Source organism: Sapajus apella, unplaced genomic scaffold, assembly GCF_009761245.1.
Source record: "Sapajus apella isolate SASKATOON/1434 unplaced genomic scaffold, GSC_monkey_1.0 scaffold45, whole genome shotgun sequence".
Lineage (NCBI taxonomy): Eukaryota > Metazoa > Chordata > Mammalia > Primates > Cebidae > Sapajus > Sapajus apella.
The window spans coordinates 9,094,520-9,118,885 of NW_022436985.1; the positions used below are offsets into that span (position 1 = coordinate 9,094,520).

The 24,366-nt window shown below is 37.6% G+C and overlaps 1 protein-coding gene across 12 annotated transcripts in view; it reads left to right on the plus strand.

The window, feature by feature from the left end:
• FAM13A (family with sequence similarity 13 member A) overlaps nt 1–24,366 on the plus strand; it is a 393,400-nt gene that overhangs the window by 286,575 nt on the left and 82,459 nt on the right. For 2 of the 12 annotated variants that reach the window (XM_032239635.1, XM_032239634.1), the window contains exon 1: nt 12,727–13,757. The exons of 8 other annotated variants lie outside the window; for them this stretch is intronic. Coding sequence is in view for 3 of the 4 variants with exons in the window: in XM_032239634.1 (XP_032095525.1) it covers nt 13,729–13,757 (29 nt within the window). In the remaining variant the exon portion in view is untranslated. Of the gene's footprint in view, nt 1–12,722; nt 13,758–24,366 lie in introns of those variants that run through there. 2 more of the 12 variants (XM_032239636.1, XM_032239633.1) reach the window with 2 other exon arrangements.

Here is a 24,366-nt window from a genome sequence, read left to right on the forward strand (position 1 = left end):
TTTTTTTTTTTTTTTTTTTTTTTTTTTTTTTTTTTTTTTTTTTTTTTGAGATGGAGTCTTGCTCTGTTACCCAGGCTGGAGTACAATGGTGCTATCTGAGCTCTCTGCAACCTCCAGCTCTCAGGTTTAAGTGATTTTTCTGCTTCAGCCTCCCGAATATCTGGGATTACAGGCACCCACCACCACACCCAGCTAATTGTATTTTTAGTAGAGACAGGGTTTCACCATGTTGGTCAGGCTAGTCTCAAACTCCTGACCTCAGGTGATCCACCACCCATCTCAGCCTCCCAAAGCGCTAGGATTACAGGCATGAGCCACCGCACCTGGCTCATTTATGAAATATAACTACACTTTTTAAATGATAAAAAAAAAAGTGAGAATATCTCATTGTTTTATGTTTTTTCCAAGCTCTAACAACTGGCTTAATATTAATAGAAGACAACTGGATTCTCATATCTGCTTCTGTGTTAAATCTGTTGCCATATTTTGGAAAGCTTGACTATACATTCATAAATTAATCAGAGTGAAAAAAGTAGATGACGTCTTAGTATTACTCTGATGATTTTTACCATGCAGATCCTCCCAAGAGAGTCTCAAGACCTTCCAAGAGTACCTGGACCATAATTTGAGAATTTCTGCTATACAGTATAACCACTAAAAATACTTTTCAGGACTAGAAATGTCATAGAAATGTATTACTGACTACTAAATGAAAAATAATGTTACAAAACAGTACATACTGCCTAATCTTTTTTATTGTGGTAATGTATATATAACATAAAACTTACCATTTTAATCATTTTAAGAATGCAGTTCAGTGGTATTAAGTACATTTACATTGTTCCTTCTTTTTTAATTATATATGAATTTTTTATAATGAAAGTTACAGAATTTTATTAAACACTGGATATGGAAGCAGGGGGATTGTGTTTAACTTTAATCTTGTCTGTATTTTTAAATTTTTTTTACAATGAACATATACTGTATCATTTATAATATGAAAAAATTCTGTTTTAAATCAAGGATGGATGACAAATGCTTCAAGGAGGAAGTGGTAATTGTCATATTTTAGAGAAGTTATGTAGAACAGGGTCGCCAACCCCCAGGCCGTGGACCAGTACAGGTGTATGGCCCATTAGGAACCAGGCCACACAGTAGGAGGTGAGCAGCAGGTGAGTGAGTGAAGCTTTATCTGTATTAACAGCTGTTCCCCATCGCTACTGCCTGAGCTCCGCCTCCTGTCAGAGCAGCAGCCGCATTAGAGTCTCATAGGAATAGGAACCCTGTTGTGAACTACACATGCAGGGGATCTAGGTTCCCGGCTTCTTATAAGAATCTAATGCCTGATGATATGTCACTGTCTCCCATCACCTCCAGATGGGACAGTCTAGTTTCAGGAAAATGAACTCAGGGCTCCCACTGATTCTACATTATGATGAGTTGTATAATTATTTCATTATATATTACAATACAATAATAATAGAAATAAAGTGCACAATAATTGTAATCACTTGAATCATCCTGAAACCACTCCCCTCCGCCCCACCGGTCCGTGAAAAAATTGTCTTCCATAAAACCCATCCTGTGTGGTGAAAATGTTGGGGACCACTGATGTAGAGTGACAACTGAACTGCTTTTGGAGTTGAAATTGTGACTTCAGTCATTCAGGGGATAAAGTCCTCTGAATGGAGAAATCGGGATAGGCAGAATGCGAGAAGCTGAGAAAGGCTGAGTTTTGTTTCCATGGATGGGTATGAGCTAGGGAGGATATTCCAGGTTAGGAGAATAACCTGAACAGAAACTAGTGAAGGGAAAGCAGGGCACAATAGGAGGCAAAGTGATTCATTCAGCTGGGCCCCCACTATGTATGAGTCTGCAGAGGAGTAGAATACCAGGCCTGCTGAGCATGTATGGAATTTAGATTTTACACTGTAGGCTATGAAAAGCAGTCAAAGCTTTGTGACATGATTCAAGCAGTACTTGGGAAGATCAATTCTGTACAATCTAGATTTAAGGTGAAAATGACCAAAATTAGTAAAACTTACTAGAAAAAAAAAAGCTATAATGCAGAGGTTAATATAAATTGAAATATGGGGAAAGGAGGGTGAAGGGGAATGAAAGAGAACAGTGGTGGTAATAGACTAGTGGACAGGGAAGGAAGAGAGCGATCATAGTTACCTCATTTAAACCTTTATTAGCCAAGTATTCATTCAGCTATTACTTGGTTTGGCCAAATTCTGCACTATTTGTTTCATATACAGTGATTTGAAGTCTAGGATGATACTATTTCCAGAGTCACTTACAGTTGTTAAAATTATTTGACTAGACTGTTTTTAGGCTATTAAAATTGGATTGATTTGTTTTAAAGTTATCTTCTTAAAGTAGTAATTTGGAGAATTATTGTAGAATTATCATTCATTTTTAATGCATTTTCTTCTACTTAGTATTTTTGTTGTATATAGAGTGTGAAACATGATGTTTTGATACACATAGTGAAATACTAGAATGCGTTTTCTTTATTTAAATAGTTAATTTCAGTGCCTCTTTGGGAATTCATTAGTTTTATTGGCTTGCTTTATTTATGTCTAGTTTATGTCCTAATTTATTTGAAATTTCCTTTTTCCCACTTACATATTTCCTCACCAAAATTCAGTGAGAAAAAAGATTTTTAATTTTGAATTCTAATAATGCTCTATACATGGATGACACGAAGAAAAGAAAATATACACATATAAACAATTATTTGATGCACTGGTTCTAATTTTCTGAATTTAAATTGGATTTTTATCAGGCATGATGGCTTATGCATATAATCCCAGAACTTAGAGAGGTTGAGGCAGGAGGATCACTTGAGCAAAGGAGTTTGAGACCAACTTAGGCAACATAGTGAGACCTTATCACTACAAAAAAAATTTTTTCTTAAATAGCCAGGCTTGGTGCTGTGCACCTGTAGAGCCAGCTACTTGGGAGCCTGAGGTGGGAGAATTGCTTCAGCCTGGGAGATGGAGTTTTTAGTGAGCCCTGGGTGACAGAGTGAGACTCTGTCTCAAAAAATTAAATTAGATTAATAAGGTAAATACATTGGATTTTTTTTTCCATTTATTTATTTTATTGCATTTTAGGTTTTGGGGTACATGTGAAGAACATGCAAGATTGTTGCATAGGTACACACGTGGCAGTGTGATTTGCTGCCTTCCTCCCCATCACCTACATCTGGCATCTCTCCCCTTGCTATCTCTCCCCAACTCCCCACCCCACACCGTTCCTCCCCTATTTCCCCCCAACTGACCCCAGTGTGTAGTGCTCCCCTCCCTGTGTCCATGTGTTCTCATTGTTCAACACCCGCCTATGAGTGAGAACATGCGGCATTTGATCTTCTGCTCTTCTGTCACTTTGCTGAGAATGATCGTTTCCAGGTTCATCCATGTCCCTACAAAGGACATGAACTCATCGTTTTTGATGGCTGCATAATATTCCATGGTGTATATGTGCCACAGTTTCCCTGTAAATTAGTTCAACCATTGTGGAAGACAGTGTGGCGATTCCTCAAGGACCTAGAAATGGATTTGTTATTATTATTATTATTTTGGAGATGGAGTCTCACTCTGTTGCCCATGCTGGAGTGCAGTTGCATGATCTCAGCTCACGGCAACCTCCACTTCCCGGGTTCAAGTGATTCTCCTGCCTCAGCTTTCCAAGTAGCTGGGATTACAGGCGCCCACCATCACGCCCAGCTAATTTTTAATATTTTTAGTACAGACAGGATTTCACCATGTTGACCAGGCTGGTCTCAAACTCCTGACCCCAGGTGATCCACCTGTCTCAGCCTCCCAAAGTGCTGGGATTACAGGCATGAGCTACCATGTCCAGCCTTGGATTTTAAAGCAGAATTTTTTAATGTTTGGTTTGTTTGTTTGTTTGTTTTAAATCAGGTTATCTAAAATGCAATAGGAGTTTGACACCTTAAGGACAAATACTGTAATTTTTTGAATAGGACCTATTCTTTTTTTAATACTTTGATTTTTCAAAAGAAAAAGTTGAATGAACAAAATAAGGCAGAAGTCTTTAACTCACCTAGGTGCTGTTCATTTTTTTTTAAGTTCCAGGGTACATGTGCAGTGTGTGCAGGTTTACACAGGTAAATATACCATGGTGGTTTGCTGCATCTGCCAACCCGTCACCTACGTATTAACCCCGGCATGCATTAGCTATTTTTCCTGATGCTCTCCCTCCCTCCAACAGGGCCAGTGCATGTTGTTCTTCTCCCAGTGTCCATGTGTTCATCACTCAGCTCCCATTTATAAGTGAGAACATGTGATATTTGGTTTTCTCTTCCTGCATTAGTTTTCTATGGATAATGGCTTCCAGCTTCATCATGTCCCTAAAAAGAACATGATCTTTTTCCTTTTTACAGCTGCATGGCATTCCATGGTGTATATGTACCACATTTTCTTTATCCAGTCTATCATTGATGGGCATTTGGGTTGATTCTATGTCTTTGCTATTGTGAATAGGGCTGCGGTGAGCATACATGTGCACATATATTTAAAATATAATAATTTATATTTTGGGGGGTATATACCTAATAATGATATTGCTGAGTCAGATGGTATTTCTGGTTCTAGATCTTTGAGGAATCACCACAGTCTTCCACAATGGTTGAAATAGTTTACATTTCTACCAACAGTATAAAAGTGTTCCTTTTTCTCTGTAACCTTGCCAGCCTCTGTTGTTTCTTGACTTTTTAATAATCACTATTCTGACTGGCGTGAGGCAGTATCTCATTGTGGTTTTGATTTGCATTTCTTTAATGATCAGTGATGTTGAGCTTTTCTTCATGTTTGTTGGCCACATAAACATCTTCTTTTAAGAAGTGTCTGTTCATGTCCTTTGCCCACTTTTTAATGGGGTTGCTTTTTTCTTGTAAATTTAAATTCTTTGTAGACTCAATGTTAAACCTTTGTCAGATGGATTGATTGCAAAAAATACTCTCCTATTCTGTAGGTTGTCTTTCACTCTAATGATAGTGAAATCTTTCTTTTGCTGTACAGAAGCTCTTTAGTTTAAATAGATCCCATTTGTCAATTTGTGCTTTTGTTGCATTTACTTTTTGTTGTTTTCTTAGTGCTAAGTCTTTGCCCATGCCTGTGTCCAGAATGATATCGCTTAGATTTTCTTCTAGGGTTTTTACAGTTTTGGGTTTTACATTTAAATCTTTAATCCATCTTGAGTTAATTTTTGTATGTGATGTAAGGAAGAGGTCCAGTTTCAATTTTCTGCATATGGCTGGCCAGTTCTCCTAGCACCATTTATTACATGGGGGAATCCTTTCCCCATTGTTTGCTTTTGTCAGGTTTATTGAAGATGAGATGGTTTTAGGTGTGTGGTCTTATTTCTGAGCTCTCTATTGTGTTCCATTGGTCTATGTGTCTGTTTTTGTACCAGTATCATGCTGTTTTGGTTACTGTTGCCTTATAGTATGATTTAAAGTAGTGTGATACTTCCAGCTTTGTTCTTTTTGCTTGGATTGTCTTGGCTATTTGGGCTCTTTTTCGGTTCCATATGAATTTTAAAATAGTTTTTTCTAATTCTGTGAAGAATGTCAGTGGTAGTTTAATGGGAATAGCATTGACTCTATAATTCCTCCTATCCATGAGCATGAAATGTTTTTCCATTTGTTTATGTCCTCTCTGATTTCTTTGAGCGGTGGTTTGTAGTATTCCTTGAAGAGGTCCTTTACTTCCCTTGTTAGCTATATTCCTAAACTTATTCTTGATAAAACAAATAATTACTACTTCCTCTTTTTTAAAAAAAATATTTTCACTTATTTATTTACAGGATCAATTCAAATAAAATAATTTCACTTCATGTTAAAGCAAATTAATTTTACCAGCCAGTGTACTGACATTAAGAGATTTGTATGCTTGTGCTTGGTATTTCATGTCTCAGAAATATGAAGAGTTTATTTTATGTTTTGTGGACGGAATCAGCCAATCGGTTACCATATCACACTAAACAATTTTGATGTTTCTCCAAGGAAGCCCTGCTAAAGCCTGCTTCTCAGCTGTCAGGAAATATCAGTTAACAAGGTGAAAGTTCATGGGGACAATTTAAGGCAGCTGATCTCAGGTGTGGTAGCAGCTGTTGTGTGGGACATGACTTATTTTATGAGAACAGAAACACTATTATCCAGACTCCCACGGGAGATTTGGAGAAAGTCATGCCCAGAGAGTCCCATTCCAGGAAAATGTGCTTGAAGCACTTATTTATTGGCAATAATCACTAACTGAGAGTCCATCTGGCAAAACTGTGGATTTTTCCCTGTCCCAGAAAGTTGGGGACCAATTACATAAGTTGTCTCGAAAAACTTATTTTTAACTGCTTTTTATAGAGAATCATAGTCCCTCAGTTCTTAGAAGAAATTTACTTAAAAATAAAACCTACATGAATTTCTGTATAACTTTGCTACTTCATGTACCATGAATAAATGCTTGTCTTTTGATTTGAAATCAGTACTCAATCTTTCTGGGGAATGTTTTGAATCTTATTTTTGGTGTTTGAAATGGTGGAGCCAGTTAGTCAGTGAAGAAGCGAACCCTGAAAGGTGCACCTCCTGCTGTGGAGTCCTTTAAACCTACCTCTATTAGCAACTCTTCCCTCCCTCTTTACTGACAGCTTTACAAGATTTTAGAATCCAGATGAATGAACCGTGAGCCATTTGGGAGTCCAGCAAGCCTACTCAGATAGATTTTAATGAAGTAAACCCGTAGCAGTTTTAAAAGCAAGACACATCATCAGAATTAAAGAGAGGTGTCTTTGGAAAAACAATGGTATAATTTCTATCTCTATGGGATATTTTTCTTCTGTAATCTTTTATAGACTGGATAAATCTAATAAATAAATGAGGAAACACATTTTAATTATGTTCATTTTATTATTTTTATTTTGGTCTTCAGTAATGCAAGCATGTTTATTTCACTGTTACTCAAGAAAATAGTATTAACTAACTAGAAGTTCATTATTCTTATTAGCCTCGGCCTGTTTTGAGTATCACTATTTGCTTTCTAAAACAAGCTTTTTATATGGTTTTGTAATTATTCTTTAACAAATACTTGAGTTTCCTTATAAAAAAACAACTCACATACCACCTGTTACTTCCATATATTAATTTTTTAAAGAGGAATACAATTAAGAATATAATTTAAAACTTGATTTTCCATCATTTCTTCTTTGCACCTTCCTCTTTCTCCTAACACCCAAACCGCACCACTTCCTTCCCCAACTTCAACTGGCTCCTGCCACTCAGTAGCAGGAGAGGTTTGTTATGGTCCAGTGTATGCCTCAGTGTTCAGACAGCCATTATGTAAGACTGTGTAGCCATTACTGAATACATGTATCTCTCTCTCTCTCTCTCTCTCTCTCTATATATATATATATATATATATATATATATATATATATACAAACCTCAGGTCAGAAGAAAAAAAAAAAAGGATTCTTTATTTTCCATATCCAATTAATAATATGTATATCAGTAAGTAACAATAGTATTTTTTTATCTTGAGGGGCTGTTGGATGGTGGAACAGGTATAGACACTGGCATTCAGATACTGGCTCCATGTCAGCCACTTACTAGCTGAGCGTTCACATTAACTGACTTCTTCATTTGCACATCTGTTGCAATGAGCACACCATAAATTCACAATAAATACTTGTTGCTTTACATACGTGCACTCCTCTGGTTTCTTCTCCCTTTTTTATTGACATTTTATTGTTGATGGTGATGATATTGTCCTGTAAGCCCAGAAATCCACTGGTGTTCTAACACAGTTTGTTGGAAAACTAGCTTACTCAGGATCTTGTATAAAAACACCAGAATATCTAAATTATTTGTGTGTAAAAATCTTGGATTCATGATTCTAAACAACTCATATTAGACTTAGTCCTTACCATTTATCAATATCATGTATCTTTTGGAGAGCATTTACTCCTTAGGATGTTTTACAAAAATTGACAAGAATGTGAGAAAGAACTCTTGCCTGAGACTCACTCTGTCACCTAGGCTGGAGTGCAGTGGCACAATCATGGCTCTCTGTAGTTTCGACCTCCTGGGCTGAAGTGATCCTCCAGCCTCAGCCTCCCAAGCAGCTGAGACCACAGGCACACACCACCATACCTTGCTAATTTTCTTTTTTGTACGGATGAGATCTCACTATGTTGCTCAGGCTAGAAGCAACTTCTTTTCAAACTTGTAAGAAATAAATTATTTTAATATATCATTATATCTTAGGAAATAAATCTATCTGATTTGAAAACAATATCTGAAAATAAATTAGTGTGGCCAAGAAATGTTCTTGGTTCTTTGGTTGTTTTCAGTTGATGTTGAAATTAAAAGAAACATAGCCACATCATTTTTGTGGCTCTTGATAGGACAAGAGCAAACACAGATATTGCCAAACACTTGGAATCTGCTGAATAAGTTATGAAAGAAAATTAGAAATCTGCAAGCCAGCTAAAACATGGAAAAGGAAATTGACAACCTAGAAGAAACTGGGTAATGCAGAATGCTTAAAAGATTTCAGAAGTTTTGGATAGAACCTTACTTTTAGCACATCTGTGACTGCACATCAGTGTATAACCCAGATAGTTTATTCCTTAAGTCAGTCATTTGTTAGTGTTATTTTTCATTTGAACCTACATATGGCATCTAGTTTATCTTATGGGTAGCCCTACAATGGAAAATGTTTAAAAGTGGACAGAATATTGCTTGATAAGTTTAAATCTAAGAAAAGGAGCTATACTTCAGAATCTATAGAAGAGTAATTAAGGTATCCATTAATTCATTCTGCATTTATTGAGTGTCTGTTTTGTGTCAGGGCTACAGGAAAGATACAGTTCCTGTTGTGGGAAATTTACATTCCAAAAGGAAGATAGTATGTACAGTAGACTCAATAATAAAACTGCAGGATAAAAGATATATATCATCATCGATATACAAAGGGCTATATGAGTTTAAAAGGTCCAGAGATTTCTTTGGCCAGACATAGTGGCTTACACCTGTAATCCCAACATTTTGAGAGACTAAGGTCGAAGGATTGCTTGAGCCCAGGAGTTCAAGACCTGCCTGGGCAACATAGTAAGAACCCCATTTCTTCAAAAAATAAATTAGCCAGGCATTTCGGCATCCACCTGTGGTCTCAGCTACTCAGGAGGCTGAGGTGGAAGGCATGCTTGAGCCCAGGAGGTAAAGACGGCAGTCAGCTGTGATGGTGCCATTACACTCCAGCCTGGACAAGAGAGAGACTGTCTCAAAAAATAAAATAAAATAAAACAAATTAATTAATTAATTAATTAAAAGACTTATTTCAATTTGCCTAGACCTAAAGTATGGGTAGGATTTTGCCTGAAGGGAATGAAATGGGAAAATATTCGAGAGAGGGAACAGCATGTGTATATATTTAGAATGGAAAAGTTCAGAGCAGATTTGAAAATAGTGACCCACGAATGTCTGGAGTTGTTTCCTTAGCGGAGGTTTAAGCTGAACTGGAGAGGCAAGTTGGGGTTAATAGGTGGAGTGTTCTAATCATCATATGAAAAGAATTGGGGTTCATGTAAGAGGTAGTTGGGAGCTATGGAAGTTTTTGAGTACAGGAATGTGTTACCAGATTACAAGCATGGTAGAAGTTGACTTTAATAGTGAAATGTATTCTTTGGAGCCAGAAAGAACATTTTGAAAGCTATCCTAAGAGTACAGATGACCTAGGCAGATTGATTAAAGAAACATGACAGGGCAATCAGCAGATTTGGTTGAGGGTAGGAGAGAAGGAGTAAAGATGACTCATGGTTTGAATCTGATTCACAAGGGGAATAATAGCATCATTATCAACAAGGGCCAGGAGGAAGAGAAATTTGGAGATCAGATAATATGAGGTCTTGAATGTTTGATTGGGTTGATAATACTAATAATTCCTGAGCACTTAACTATCTGCCAGGCACCATTCTATGTATTTTACATTTATGGTCTCATTTATTCATCAGAGCAGCCTCGGAGCTTTTCAAAAACCTGCCCGAGTTTGCACTGCCTGTCAGGGGTGAAGTCAGGACCCAGTCCCCAGAGGTATAATTCCAGTGCCCAATTTATTGAATCCCTGTATTGAATGGTGTTGGGCTTGGAGGCAGGGCTAAAAGAGAAAGAAAGACAAATGAAATAAAAGGCAAATGTTGATCAGGAAGGTTTGGTGAATTCCCAAGAAAGATCACAGAGAACCAAAGACTTTCAAAAAACTGAAGGTGAGTGTTGCAGAAAAGTGAAGAGTAGGAGAGGATCTAAGAAAAAGTGTTTGGATTTAGTGGTTAAAAGAGCCTTGATGGCCTTAAAAGCAGTTTTGGAAGAGTGGTAAAGATCGAAGTCCATTGGCATGGGATGGAGGAATAAATAATTTATGAGGAAGTGGAGACAGCAGAGATAGATTTGGGGGAAGTCTGTCAGTGGGAAGGAAGAGGGAAATAGCTCTGCAGCACCAGAGGGTAGGACTGCTGAGAAGCACTTTCTAATACTGAGGGACACTCATTTGGTTGCCTGCCAGAGGGGAGGAGAAGAGTAGCGAGGGGCAGATTTAAGATGTAGGAGAGACAAGGCTTCTTCCAGAGGCAAGAGAAAAAGATGAGATCCAATACACAGATAAGAGACTTGAGTCCTATATGTAAGGACTGTCTCTCCTAGACCAAGAAGAAGTCAAAAAGAATGAGGCAAGATGTGTGTTGGAGTGGGAATGGGGGTAGTAGGTGGCACAGAGAAGACCAAAGCTATTTGCTTATGTTTGAAGATCTTGACTTTCTCAGTCAAAGGCAGGTGAAATATAAGTATTATGAATTTTTAGTGTAACTAGTTACCAAGTTATGAGACTTTCTTTTGCAATGTTTAGCACTCTGGCAATAAACAGCCCAGCTGGCAGGACTTATAAAGGGTCAAGAAGTGGAAGATGCTAGGGAACCCATTTTAGAAATAACTAAATGCTCAGGAGAGTCAGGAATGGGCCTTTTTTTTTTTTTTTTTTTTTTTTTTTACTTGCATGCCTATTGGTTTTATTGCAGGCTATCGTCTGTGGACATCACAAAACAGTTGCAGCTGAACAGAGAGCTGAGTGAAAAAGGCAGAGGAATGGGGGAGGGAGAGGTATTGGAGGTTACGAGGGATACCCATTAAGGGGCTCAGTGAGCGAGAATCGTAGCCAGGGAAATGCAGTCGAAATATCAGCGTTTGAAAAATTAGAAGTGACAGATGTCATGAATGGTACTCCCACTCCATGATTATGAACTGACAAGAGGATGTCAGAAATAGAAATAATAAAGTTGTTTAAGTGATCAAGAGCTTGGGCAATGGGTGGGGTAGAGCGAAGGGGTTGAAATCAGGTACAAATTCATAAATGATCATCAAACAATGCCCCCAAAATAGATCAAAAACCACAAAAAGTAGGAATTGTTATAAATGATAGACCCGTGAAAAAGCATGTTGTTACTGAGTTACAGCATTAATGAATTTTTTTAAAAACCATTGACATTCTATGTAATATGACATGTTAGAGGAATATTGATAGGGAGACTTAATTTATTAGGAAATATGTGAAATCTAATACTGAAGGTAAATTACAATTCAGCTTAACATATTTTGAATGTATTGAGTGTAAACTGTAGCTTATCTTACGATTTTTTTTTTTTTTTAATGCTAGGTCCTTTATTATTGAGCTTTTATGTCTGTTTTAGCCAGGTAGTATTAATGTGTTCATAAAATTCTGAGGACAAAATAATATGTATTTCTGTCACTTGAATGTTAACTATTTCTGAAAATATTTGTATCTTATGAGATATTTGAAACATTCATGCCAGGCGCGGTGGTTCACGCCTGTAATCTCAACACTTTGGGAGGCCAATGTGGGCAGATCACCTTAGGTCAGGAGTTTGAGACCAGCCTGGCCTACATGGTGAAACCCCACCTCTACTAAAAATAGAAAAATAAGCTGGGCATGGTGGCAGGCACATGTAATTCCAGCTACTCGGGAGGCTGAGGCAGGAAAATCACTTGAACCCAGGAGGCAGAGATTGCACTGAGCCAAGATTGTGCCACTGCACTCCAGCCTGGGTGACAGAACAAGACTCCATCTCAAAAGATGAAAATAAATAAATAAAGTGTTAAGCAAGAGTTAAAGTCCTTTTTTAAAATAAAAATATGCAAATATACAGAACTAAGTTATATTATTAGAGAATCAAATTAGAATTTGTAAATCTGGAATCAAAAAGATATAGACAATTTCAGTTAAAATAAGTTTGGGGTTAAATCAACTACTTTTGTTTTAAAAGGCTGATTTTAGAAACTGACAGTTTATCATTCCGTATGAAGATAGTTTTAGGATGCCACATCTGCTTCCGTAAATACAGATTATTTAGTCAGACAATGAAAATGTTTTTATTAGCAGGTATAGCAAAGAAAAGTAGAAACCTTATAATAAATAGAACCCTGTGTTCTAAATGCAGAATTATGTGTGGTCTATATAAAACTGGGGGAAATTACAGGGAAGAGGATACCTCGTGCCTATCAGCCCTCACTTTCTGAACGTCACGATCCTTCTACTACTAGAAGCAATGGTCTGGACTATGTTGTAATTTTTTTTACAGCTCATGATGTGAAAAAAACAATCTCATGTAAATGTATTTCTGCTATTGTTCTTATAATGTATAAAATCTATGGATTAGGAATTATGTTCCTTAAAATAACATCCTGATATTCCACAGCAAAGAAGAAATTGTAAGGGGAAGGTCAAAATTAACAAACATTCAGGTTTATAAAAATGCAGAAATAATACGCTGCAACACTTTTCATGAGAGTGGATTCTGATCCGTTAAGAACTTGGGCAGAGACTTAGGGCACGTACCTTCCCCAGAAGTCGAGCTACGTGCCCTGGGTGATGTCACCAGTGACTGGTAACCACCGCAGTGTAAACAAACATCAGCAGGAAATAAATGTGGGTAGGGCAAGGGTCTGGAAGCATGCTTTCCTTCTAGAAAAGTCTCACGCCTAGTGTTTTTGTTTTAAGGAAGAAAGAGGACACAGCATAACTCTTGCCTTCTGCCACAGAAACCTTTAGTTTTATGGGCAGTGTCTTTCCTTGACAAATGGAATCCTTGCTGGCAGTTTCTGTAATGTTGAGAAGTACAGGACTCTTGGCTTTTGCTGCAGTTATTGGTTGCTTGCCCCAGACTGACAATCTTGTCTGTGGAACTGCTCAGAGGAAAGTTTCAAGTTACCAGAACTAGGCAAGCCCACTGAGGAGCAGGAGGAGGAGGAGAGGAGAAGGAGAAAGAGGAGGAGGAGGGACCATTGAGGAGCAGGAGTAGGGTGCGGGGGAGGAGGAGGAGCGCCTTTAGTGCTGCAGCAGCTGCTCCTCTGATTGGCTGAGTGGTTCAGCTGCTTCCCTGGAACAAAAGGTCAAAGTGGACTGCAGTGTAAATGTAGAGAAGCAGCCGATAAAATAGCATTGCCTGAAGAAGTTTGGAGGCTGAGAGCAGCAGTAGACTGGCCAACTGCAGAGCAAGTTGTTTCTCCAGCCGTGCGGTGCAGCCTCATGCCCCAAGCTCAGCTTAGCCACTGTAAGAAGACGTTCACTGTACAGACGACCAAACTTGCCGTGGAAGAGACAGTTGTGAGATTCCCTTGCAAATTTACATACGAGAATGGCTTGTGAAATCATGCCTCTGCAAAGGTAGTATTCGTTCCTATTTTATTTTATTCTACTATGTATTTTTTGAGTAGTATCAAGCCATATAACTTTGCCAATACTTGGCATCTTTTCATAACAAGCTGCAAACTGTGTAGAGTCCATTGTACATATGGTTCCTTTCTAAGAACAGAAACATTTAAACATTATACTGCTCTTTTACTGACATTTTGCCCAATGTATCTTTTTCACTTGATTATTATATTTTTAGTTATATCCTTCTCTGAATGGAAATGAATATAAGAAAATACCTTTGAAATCTGAAGAAAAACATAGACTGAGAAGTATAGTGAGCATGTTTATAATAAAAACTGAATCAGCTTCTTAGCAGTGTGTCCACTAAGGCTATTTTAAAGGAAGTTAATAGGCTGAAGACCTTTTTAAATGCATCACAAGATTCTTCTCTTCTGGAGTTCAGATCTAGACAAGGATTTTCCATCACTAAGTGCATCATAATATGTGAGAATAAATGTTAAGGATAACATTTCCCCTTCAGTAATTCCAGACAGATTTATTATACAAATAGCATTTTTGAAAACTGGTAAGAATGAGCGTAAGACTGTTTTTGTTCCTTCATAATTATAACCTAGATTGTGGGGCTGGGGAAAGCGAAGGAGTTATACCAAAGCAGAGAAAGGTAAATTTAAACAAAGGAGCTTATGAAAAAGAACACTGTTGGTGAACTAAGAAGTGAAGAACGTAGGCATGGAGAGGGCCTGAGAGCTGCCCAAGGTCACATTTTAGGATTTTAAAAATTACTTTTGCTAATCAGATTGTCCCATTTCAACTTCAACTGCTTTACATGCAGTGGCATTTGATTCCATAGAAATGCTTCATTTAGGAAAACTATAGATGGTATTATTAGAAAAAAAATACTTAAAAATCATATAGTGAATCTGGTTTATTTAAAGATTGAAAAAAATACTAGACAAAAGCTAATTTTATTTTTAAAAACAATGCCACAAATATTTCACTGAATAAGTTTTCGCAATGAAGAATAAGGTTTAAAATATTGTTTGTTTGCAAAGTGATTTCTACAGACACTTACGGTGAGATAAAACAATATACTCATTTTTCCTTCACCGTACTGACGAGGACACTATAATGGGAACCTGATAGGGGTGTCCAAAGAATTCCGATGTTAAAAATGAATAATCCAAGGGAGCAGAAAGTGGTTTACAAATATATCCAAAATTTTTCTACATGAACTCAGTGAAAATGTCCACATGCTTCAAGCTGGCAAGAGACTAAAACTAATGTACACTTTTTGGAGTCTTGATTTGTTTCCCGCCTTTAAAGTTGAAGACTTTTTTTCCCCCTTATAATGACATCAGTTCTTAAGGGTTTTAAACAAATTGCATTCTAGATAAGAATATTGGCGATTAGAATATCTGTAATTGCCACTTGATGCTACAGTAACTTAAGCAGAAAATAGGTCTTTGTACTGCTAAAACATTGTTTAGGGAGTCAAACCAATTAAAGCTAAAATAAAACCATCATTATTTTCTGGGAAATTATTTTGTGTTTTTAGTCATGATTAATGAACCTAGTAGGAATAAATCAAGGAATAATTTGAATTTGCATTCAAGAATGTTGAGTTGCTACCTTTGTTTCTTTGCATTACCTTTCTGAAGACCACGGTGGCATTCATTCAATGCTGTAATGTTTATGCAGCTTTTAGAGTTTAATTTGACTGATTTCCCTGAAATCTTTACTGCCAGCCTGTACATACCTTTGATTATAAACCTCCTGAAGGTAAGGACCAGGTTTGTGCGGTTCTCTTTGTTAAGAGTGCCTTGTGAATTTAAGCATTTATGTGGAAAATTTCCCCGCCCCTGTGTGTAATTGTTTCTTCAAATCCCAGTTTGATATCTTTGGCTATCGATTTCTGTGACTCTCATGGCAATGATGACTGTTACTGACTCTCCCCACCATTATGGTCCTGAAGCAGGAAGGTTCCGGAGCCTTAGCAGTATTCTTGGAATGAGTGCTTTGTTCTGTTCTGTTTAAGAGCACCAAGGGATACAAACTACATTGAAAGTGGATGAGTGAAAGAATAGGTTTAAATACCAGTTAAAGAAATTCATGCTCACTATTTGTGTTTAGCAGAGAGTTCAGTGCTTCTGATACTTTGAGTGCATGAGAATTATCTAAGGAACTTATTTTTAAAATCAAATTCTTCCCGTTGCCCTCCTTCCCTAGACTCACTGCATCCAAATCTGGAAGTAGCAGGGAGAGTATCTGCATTTTAACAAGCTTCCTAAGTCTGATGCAGATGGTCCACCCGTAGAGAAACACTGATCTAAATTCTAGTTAATGATTATAGTGCATATAAAGCTAGTGACAGCTGGCATATATAGGAATCTCGCATTATACTACTCAGCATCTCCAAACAGCATATTTAGTATCTGACCTTATGTGAGGATTTTTTCATAAATGATACTTTCATTTCCTAAATTGTCAGTTTCACCTATTAAAAAAACATACTTAGAGTGTTGTTTAATATTTTCCCTTTGATTGAACACTACTCTGTACTGCCAGTGATCCTAAGGCAATTAAGACATAGCTCTGCTCCAAAGAGGTCACATGCTAGTTAGGATGCAAGCACATTACCAGACGATTACAGTACCATGTGGTAAATTCAGTAATACACAGTATGATTAGCATAATACTAATAGAGATGTGCCTAGATGGGTAGCATTATCCTGTGTTTTATTTAATAAGCGTGTGATCTTATTAGGGGAATGTTTGTACCCTAATGTCTACTCAGCTTAACAGTTTTCATAAATGCACCTTTAGCCTTTCTTAGCATATTGTGAGAGTGTGTAGAAGATATATTGTTACTGCTAATCTGTAGCCAAGATGAGAATAACAGATAAGGTTAAAAACTAAAATGAAATAAGATGTGTTTTGCTATCTGTTTATTACTGAATGTTATTGGCAGAGTTTCCAGGATGGAGTTGGCTGTTTAGAAATTCATGATCTTTAGAAAAAACATGGCAGAGGCTGAACGTTTAAATTATGACCTTCTGTAAAGTCCTCAGTTCTTAGCGATTCACTACAAATGGCTTAAAGACAGGATCTTATTAACTATCTCTATTGAGATAGTTAAACAGTCCCAGTTGTTTTTTAAAATACTAAAACATTTACATACTGCTTATAGTTAATAAAATTCAACATATTATATCCACTTATATGGATATTCTTGCAATCTGAAAAGGTTCCTTGAGAAAAATAAAATAGTAACAGACATAAAGGGAGAAGCTATATTAAACTAAGAATTGAAATGTAAGTTTTCTCAGGTGACTAAATTTACCTTCTGTCACTAATGAGATAATATGTTTTATCAGATCTCAGACTTAGTTTGTACCACAGGCTCTTTGTACGATTCGTATTTCATTGAGTTTTCTTCCCCTTAGATGATATTGTGAGTCTATAGGTAAGGATCTCTATTTTATGTATAGAAAGACTCAAGCAGTCTAAGGTAAAAAATTTTTAACTCAGTCATATCTATGACAAAACTCTCAACTTTCATAGCAGTATTTTGATTTGCTAGACTAACTTTTCAGTAAACTAACTTTATTTATATCCACAAGGGAAAATGATGGCAGATGAAGTTAGGAACCCGTGCGTGCTAATGATTGATGTCGATTCCTTTGATTTCAGTGCACTGGCATCTGTTTTCATGTGTTGGCATCCTGTTCTTTCCTGGGTTTGTCTACCAAAGTGAGAAGCTGAAATCAATAATGCCTCTGTAATTATTATTTTTTTCATGTAGCAAATAATGATATCCAGTGTATATTATCTAATATTTGTTTTATGATGGTGAAACACATCATAATTCCAAATTGCAGTGGCTCTTCTTCAAAAAAGACTTAAGGAAGAGGATTAATAAACATGTATTAGTGGCCCAACATCAAAAAGTTTCACTGAAACTTATCAGCAGAATTCATGAGCCCTTCCTAAGCATTGATCTTTAGAATATCCTGTTGCCAGCGTAAACGTCGATAACATGGGGATGATATGGGAGTTTACCAGGGAAGAACCCAGGTAAATGTTGGGCTAGCTTGTGAGTTTCTGTGTGGTGTTAGAGAGCCCTCTGCTGCTTGTGGACATGACACCTTTCAGTTAATTTATTTAGAAGTCTCTGTTTTTCCTGACTTGTTGGCACTCCTGGCACTGCTCCCTGCCTCCACAAACACAGTCTAGGAGGGAGTTAAAAGCTGCCTCACTTCAAATCTGGGCCAATGCCTTTGAGTTGTGTGTCTGAATTTATTCTTCATCACCAAAATGTCCTATATTTGGTAGTAACAAGAAGTCATTGAGAACAAATAAAATCTCTGTGGGCTCTACTCTCACATGATGGTTGAATTGCCCATGCAGCCTAAATATTTGCGGATTACTCCAAATAAAGAACATAACATGAACTAAGGTGAGGATATTTTCAAATTTTAAGATCATCCTGTCTAAATCACTAAAAAAGTGAAGGTGTTAGCTTCCATGTATGGAAATTGCTTTTTAAAATTAAGGTGCCTAAGTAAGGAAGTAAGAATAATGAGGTGGGGGGAGTGATTTAAGACATATGTTTTATAATACCTTTAGGGACCAAACTCAGGGAAACATGGTATCTTCTTGTCAAATCAAAGAATAAAACTCGGGGAAGCTGGGTGCAGTAGCTCACACCTATAATCCTAGTGCTTTGGTAAGCAGAGGCAGGAGGATAGCTGGAAGCCAGGAGTTGGAGACCAGCCTGGGCAACATAGTGAGACTCTGTCTCTACAATTTTTTTTTTTTAATTAGCTGTGCATGGTGGCGTATGCCTGTAGTCCTACCTACAAGCTGAGGTGGGAGGATCACTTGAGTCCAGGAGTTTGAGGCTGCAGTAAGCTATGAGCATGCCACTGCACTCCAGCCTGGATGACAGAAGAAGACCCTGTCGCCCACCTCCCAAAAAAAGACTTCAGAAGACTTGAACTTACTAGAAATAAAGTAAAGAATTGAACTGCTTTACTCAGATCATATTAAATGAATGGAACTGAAAGGCTAAAGAAAAAATTAAGCATTTAGAAAAAAACATAACCTAATAGATACCATTATTTTGCAATCAGCAGAATGATTATAAAAAGAAACTAATTTTACTGTCTGGGTTAAAATAACTCTTGAAACTAAAATTAGAAACTAAATGCTGGCCGGAGTAGACCATTGATACACTGGGTTTTATTTTTATAAGTGACTTTCCTTTATTTTCAACTCCTTGATTTGACAGAAACCCAAGAGCCTGCCTGTTTCTCCAGTGTCAGTTTTCTGGCAGGTCACTGCTGTGTCCCCAGTGCTGAATTCCTTCAATTGCCACACCTGCCGAGTTACTAATTCTCCTCTGCTTTCAAAGCACATTCTCCCCCCCCACTTTCTCTCTCTCTCTCTCTCTCTCTTTCTGCCTCTCTTTCTCTCTCTGTCTCTCTCTCTCTCTCTCAGAGAGTTCTCCTCTTGTCCATTATCTTTCTCCCCAAAATGCCTATGTGACCCTCAAAATTCACTCCATGTGTGGCTTATCTAACTGAACCTCACCTAATCTGTCAGACTGCATGGTGCTTCAGAGTGGAAGGGCTGGAGCTCTGACTTCAGACTTGGATTGGAATCTCAGCCGTGACCACCTATATGGCCTTCAGCCTGTTAATTAACCTTTCTAAAACTTGTTCTTCTTATCTGAAAAATCTGGTTAGTAATTCCTTCCTCCATGATGTCTTTGAGGATTGAATGAGATAATGCCCATAAGCTCTTAGCACAACGCCTGGCTTTTTGTGGTGAGCTCTCAATCAATGGTAGTTATATATCCCTTTTTTAAATACTAATTAATCAAATTTCAAGTTTCCATTTCTCTGCTAGTCTATAAATTCCGTGAAGGTTGGGATTGTTTTCTTAGCCTGTGTATCTCTAGCACCTGTCATAGATTCTAATAAGCAATGTACACTCAGAAAATGTTTCCTGTATGAGCACCTGCCTGTGGTTGTGGAAGTACCTAAAGCCCAGGTGTAAATTGACACCAAACCTTTGTTCACTTTCCAATGGCTGTTCATGGCTGGTCATCATCCTAAAAAGAGCATAAAGTCATGATGATGTCACAAACAATCCTTGACCCACTTTTCTGTGCACAGTCCTCCCCTGGCAGAGGTGGGAGTGTTTGGGAGAGGATGACGGGGTAATGTACATGCCATCTGTACATTTTTGTCTCCCTCAAGAATTCCACATTGAGAGTTAACAGTTTGGAAATTAAATATCTGTTCAATCAAAACTGTATTAAACCCTTAATAAATTCGCAATAAGGTAATAATTGAAAGAAATTAGCAAAAAACAATTTTCTTTTTCCTTCTTTCCTGCTGCCTCTGTAAGACAATGCTTTTATGTTTATAATAATGATAAACATCACTTTTCTGAACAAGATCTCAAAGACAAAGCTTCCAGCTGCCTTGAAAATAATTTGGGGACTAAACCCAAAATTTCTTTAAACCTCAAATAATCTTTGTGTTTAGAGTGAAGTGAAATACTTTTTTTTCCTGCTCTCAAGCCAGAACAAACAGATATAGTGTGTGTCAAGGCCATACCCAAGTATTACCTTGCCCGAACATATCCCTTTCTGGATTCTCTGTATACCACAAGGAGTACACTGTTAAAATTATGAGCATAGTGGCAGAACTTCCACTTCTAATTGTGCTGTTAGAGAAAAGAAATTATTTTCTTTAAGAATGGGAGAAAACCCATGGCACAGCTGCAGATGCATTAAGTTTTGAATGGAAGGGAAAAATAAAATTTTAAGTAATCAATGTACAGATATTAGAGAATACTTCTAGTTGGCAGAATTAATTTTACAAATTATAAACAGTATGTTTCCAAAATATTTAAGCAAACACTATTGCAAGCACTCAGCAAAATCTAGAGGATGCTGATTTTATTCAACAGCCATTTTGACTAAGCACATTCAGTGTTCTAGGTACCTAGCTAGATGCTGGTGTTACAAAGATACAGAGAAACCTGGAAATGAGACTAGCTTCTGAACTCATGAATTTCAGTGTTATGTGCTAAGCACTCAGTTATAGCTATGAACAAAGTGTCTTGAAGCCTGGAGGAAGAAGCAACTCCCTCTCCAGGGTGCTAGAGATGACTTCCCAGATTAGATGACACTTGAACTGAGAGAAGTATTTACCAGGCAGAGAGAGGTGGAGAAAGGATTTAAGGTGGCAGGAACAACATGTACAAATGGAAAGAGTTACAAAAGCGCAATGAGAGGTTTATAGAAATATGTTGGGCTGCAATTGGGAGGGACTTCATGTGCAAGATTTAGGCATTTGGATTTTACCCCAAATGCAGTGGGGAAGTAGGAGAGACTAAGGATGGACTGGTGTGGAAAACAGGGAAATAGTATTGCCCCTGTGAAGGACTAATGCAATGGAAATGGAAAGGAGAGATCTAACTCAAGAGCACATTCTTTTTTTATCGAGACATAATCCATACAGTTTGGTAATTGATCAAATATGGAGGTAAGGGATTGTCTTCGTCCATTTTGTGCTGCTATAACAGAATACCACAGACTGGATAATTTATAATGAATAGAGACTTGTTTCTTACAGTTCTGGAGGCTGGGAAGTCTATGCTCCAAGGTCTCACATTTGGCAAGGGCCTTCTGGCTCTGTCACCCCATGGCAGGAGGCAGAACGGCAAGAGAGTGGACTCAGTGAGCAGGGGAGAAAGGGCCAAACTCATCCCTTTACCAGGAACCTAGTCCTGTAATAACCAACCCACTCCCACAATAACAGCATTAATCCATTCTTGAGGGCAGAGCCCTCATGATCTAATCACCTCTTAAAGGTTCCGCCTCTCAACACTGTTTCATTGGGGATCAAGTTTCTAACACATAAACTTTGGGAGACACATTTAAACTATAGCAGGGATGAACATCTTTAAGGAAAGCAGTTGGCTTATGAGCACAATGTAAATATTACAACAAGGATAAGATTCTATTCTGTGACTTCTACACATCTCAGCCCAGGATTCCCTGAGAAGTGCACTGTCAGTCAATCAGCAGGCAGTCATGGTTCAGTTTTCACCTTCTAGCTATAGAGAGCGATGCAAAAGAAATGGAGGGTAAAGCAACTCCTCTTCCCACCCACCCTTCCCCCCACTTAAGAACTCTGTTCCTTTCCCCCCTCATGCACATAGCCCTACCTCCATGCAGTTTCTTAGAATTTCTTAGATATCACAAGCTGTTAATCAGAAGGGCATACAGAGGTGGCGCTAGCTGAGTGAGTAGGATTGAAATGGAATGAGATGATCCTTAGTTTCCTCTAAGTATAATATTTCTTTGATTGTAGAAGACAGAATAGGTGATAAAGAATGCCACAGTTATACAAATAAGGAAGAGCCCGTGGACGCCATGTCCTATGCAAAATGGTCTCTTTCACCGTCTCTCTCAGTCTCATTCTTCACACCATCCTGTGGTGTAACTAGGACTATTTAAAAGAGATTTGGAGATATTCTGTAAGCTCCTTCTGGCCTTCCACAACCATGTCATCGTGCCCACTACTGGGCATATCCAAACCCATTTTCACTCTGCTTTTCTTGCCATCTACACTCAGCAAAATCTGTACGACTTTGGCCCAGAGCTGATTCTGGCAATAGGACAGAGAGAGTGTTTTCTCTTTGTCTTGTGAGAACATAGATCTTAATTCATCAGCATTCGTTCAGTGTGCATTACATAGCAAGCAAGGGAGATATGTATTTATCGTAGTGTTCTAGAACAGTGTTTTTTAATGCTGTGGGTCATGACCTATTAGTGGTCATAAAGCCAATTTAGCAGGATATGACCAATATTAATAACAAAATAGAAAATATTCCAGCAAATTAAGAATAACTTTTGTGAAATTTGTGTCTGATTTATACGTATGTATACTGTCATGATATAAAATGTGTTTCTAACTGAATCATCATTGAAAGTTTTAAAAATATTGTATCTGGACTGCTTATGAGGATAATTCACTTGAATAAGAGGTTAGATAGACTTTGAATACAGGCCTGGAAACCAAATTCCCATGTCAGTATGGGAAATTGATTTTAGTCTTAGCATTCCTGTAAATGAACTTACAGAGCACAACTTTTTTGTTAGATAGAAGCACCTTTGTTAGGCAGGTTTTTCTATCTGAATTTGATCTGTTCCAGGCCTCTCCCTGGAAGCTTCACGTAGTTCTGTTGCTTGGGGCAGCATAACCCCGGTCTTCACGTGACATTCTGCCTGTGTGCGTATCTGTCTCTGTGTCCAAATTTCCCCTTTTTACAAGGACACTAGTCATATTGCATTCAGGCCCATCTTAATGACCTCATCTTAACTTAATCATCTCTGTCAAGACCCTGTTTCTAAATAAGATAACTTTCTGAAGTATGAGGGATTATGGCTTCAGTGTGTATTTTTCGGGTGACATAACTCAGCTGATAACAGTATATTTCAAATTTCCACTAAACAGACAAAAAACAGTAGAAATGTTTTTCTATCTTATCAGAATAAAATGCAAATCTTTGGAAGTCTTTTTGTTTTGTCTATTTGTTTTGCCTTCAAAATAATACCTTACTGTTAGCTAAAAATTTCTGTTCTGTGAATAATAACAACTTTAGCTCTTTGCATTTAACCTTTGGTCTGGAAAAATCTATTTGCCCTTGAACTGCAGTAATCTGTATTTCTACTGCCTAAGTGTTCTTAGGCACAAAGTGCAAATAATAAAACTATAAACAAGCTGCCTGGGCTTACAAGAAAGAATTGTAAAATACCCCCCACTTCCAACAAATGACAGCTGCAAACAGTTATGAACTGATCTGAAAACTCTTACATTTGTTTTCAAAAAAAAAAAAAAAGCAGGGATTTTTTTTTTTTTTTTAAATGTTCTTGAATGGGGCCAAACCAAAAAAGCAACAGAACAGAGGCTGCCACATACCTCCATAGTTGGCAAAGGGCATGGTTAATGACTGAGACTGTGGATACATTGAAAATGCTCAAGTACACGTGTGGCACTTATGTTTTGAGAACAAGGAAGGAAAGGAAAATGTGCTAACTTCGCTTATCATTCTCTAAGAAGATTCCTCCCCTTACATTCTGTAGCATATGTGGAAAAAGCCTGAGTTCCTGAAAAAATGTTTACTTTATGCTTTTCTTTTACTTGTCCCTCACTTTCTCTCTCTCTTTGGACTCTAGTTTTGTTTTCTAAGCCCCGTAGATGGTTTTTCTAGTTTCTTATGAATGGGACCTAATTCTTAGCATTTACTGGTTTTCCTGTACTTTTCAGTACTCAGGGAACACTTACAAACTATTTCTTCTGCTCAAATCACTGAGAAATATATTTAAAGTGTCTAGCTAAATATGCAAATTATGTTAATTTTTTGGTAGCCAGCCACATTAACCAATTAGAAAGTTGAACTAATTGGAGAGTTAAAAAGGGAATTGAATGGAATGGTGGTTTGATCGAATAATTGAAGGTCCATTCTGGGTACTTGCTCTGGGAATTCTCCCAACATTATTTGGTTTTTCTTAGACACATACAACACTATGCCTTTC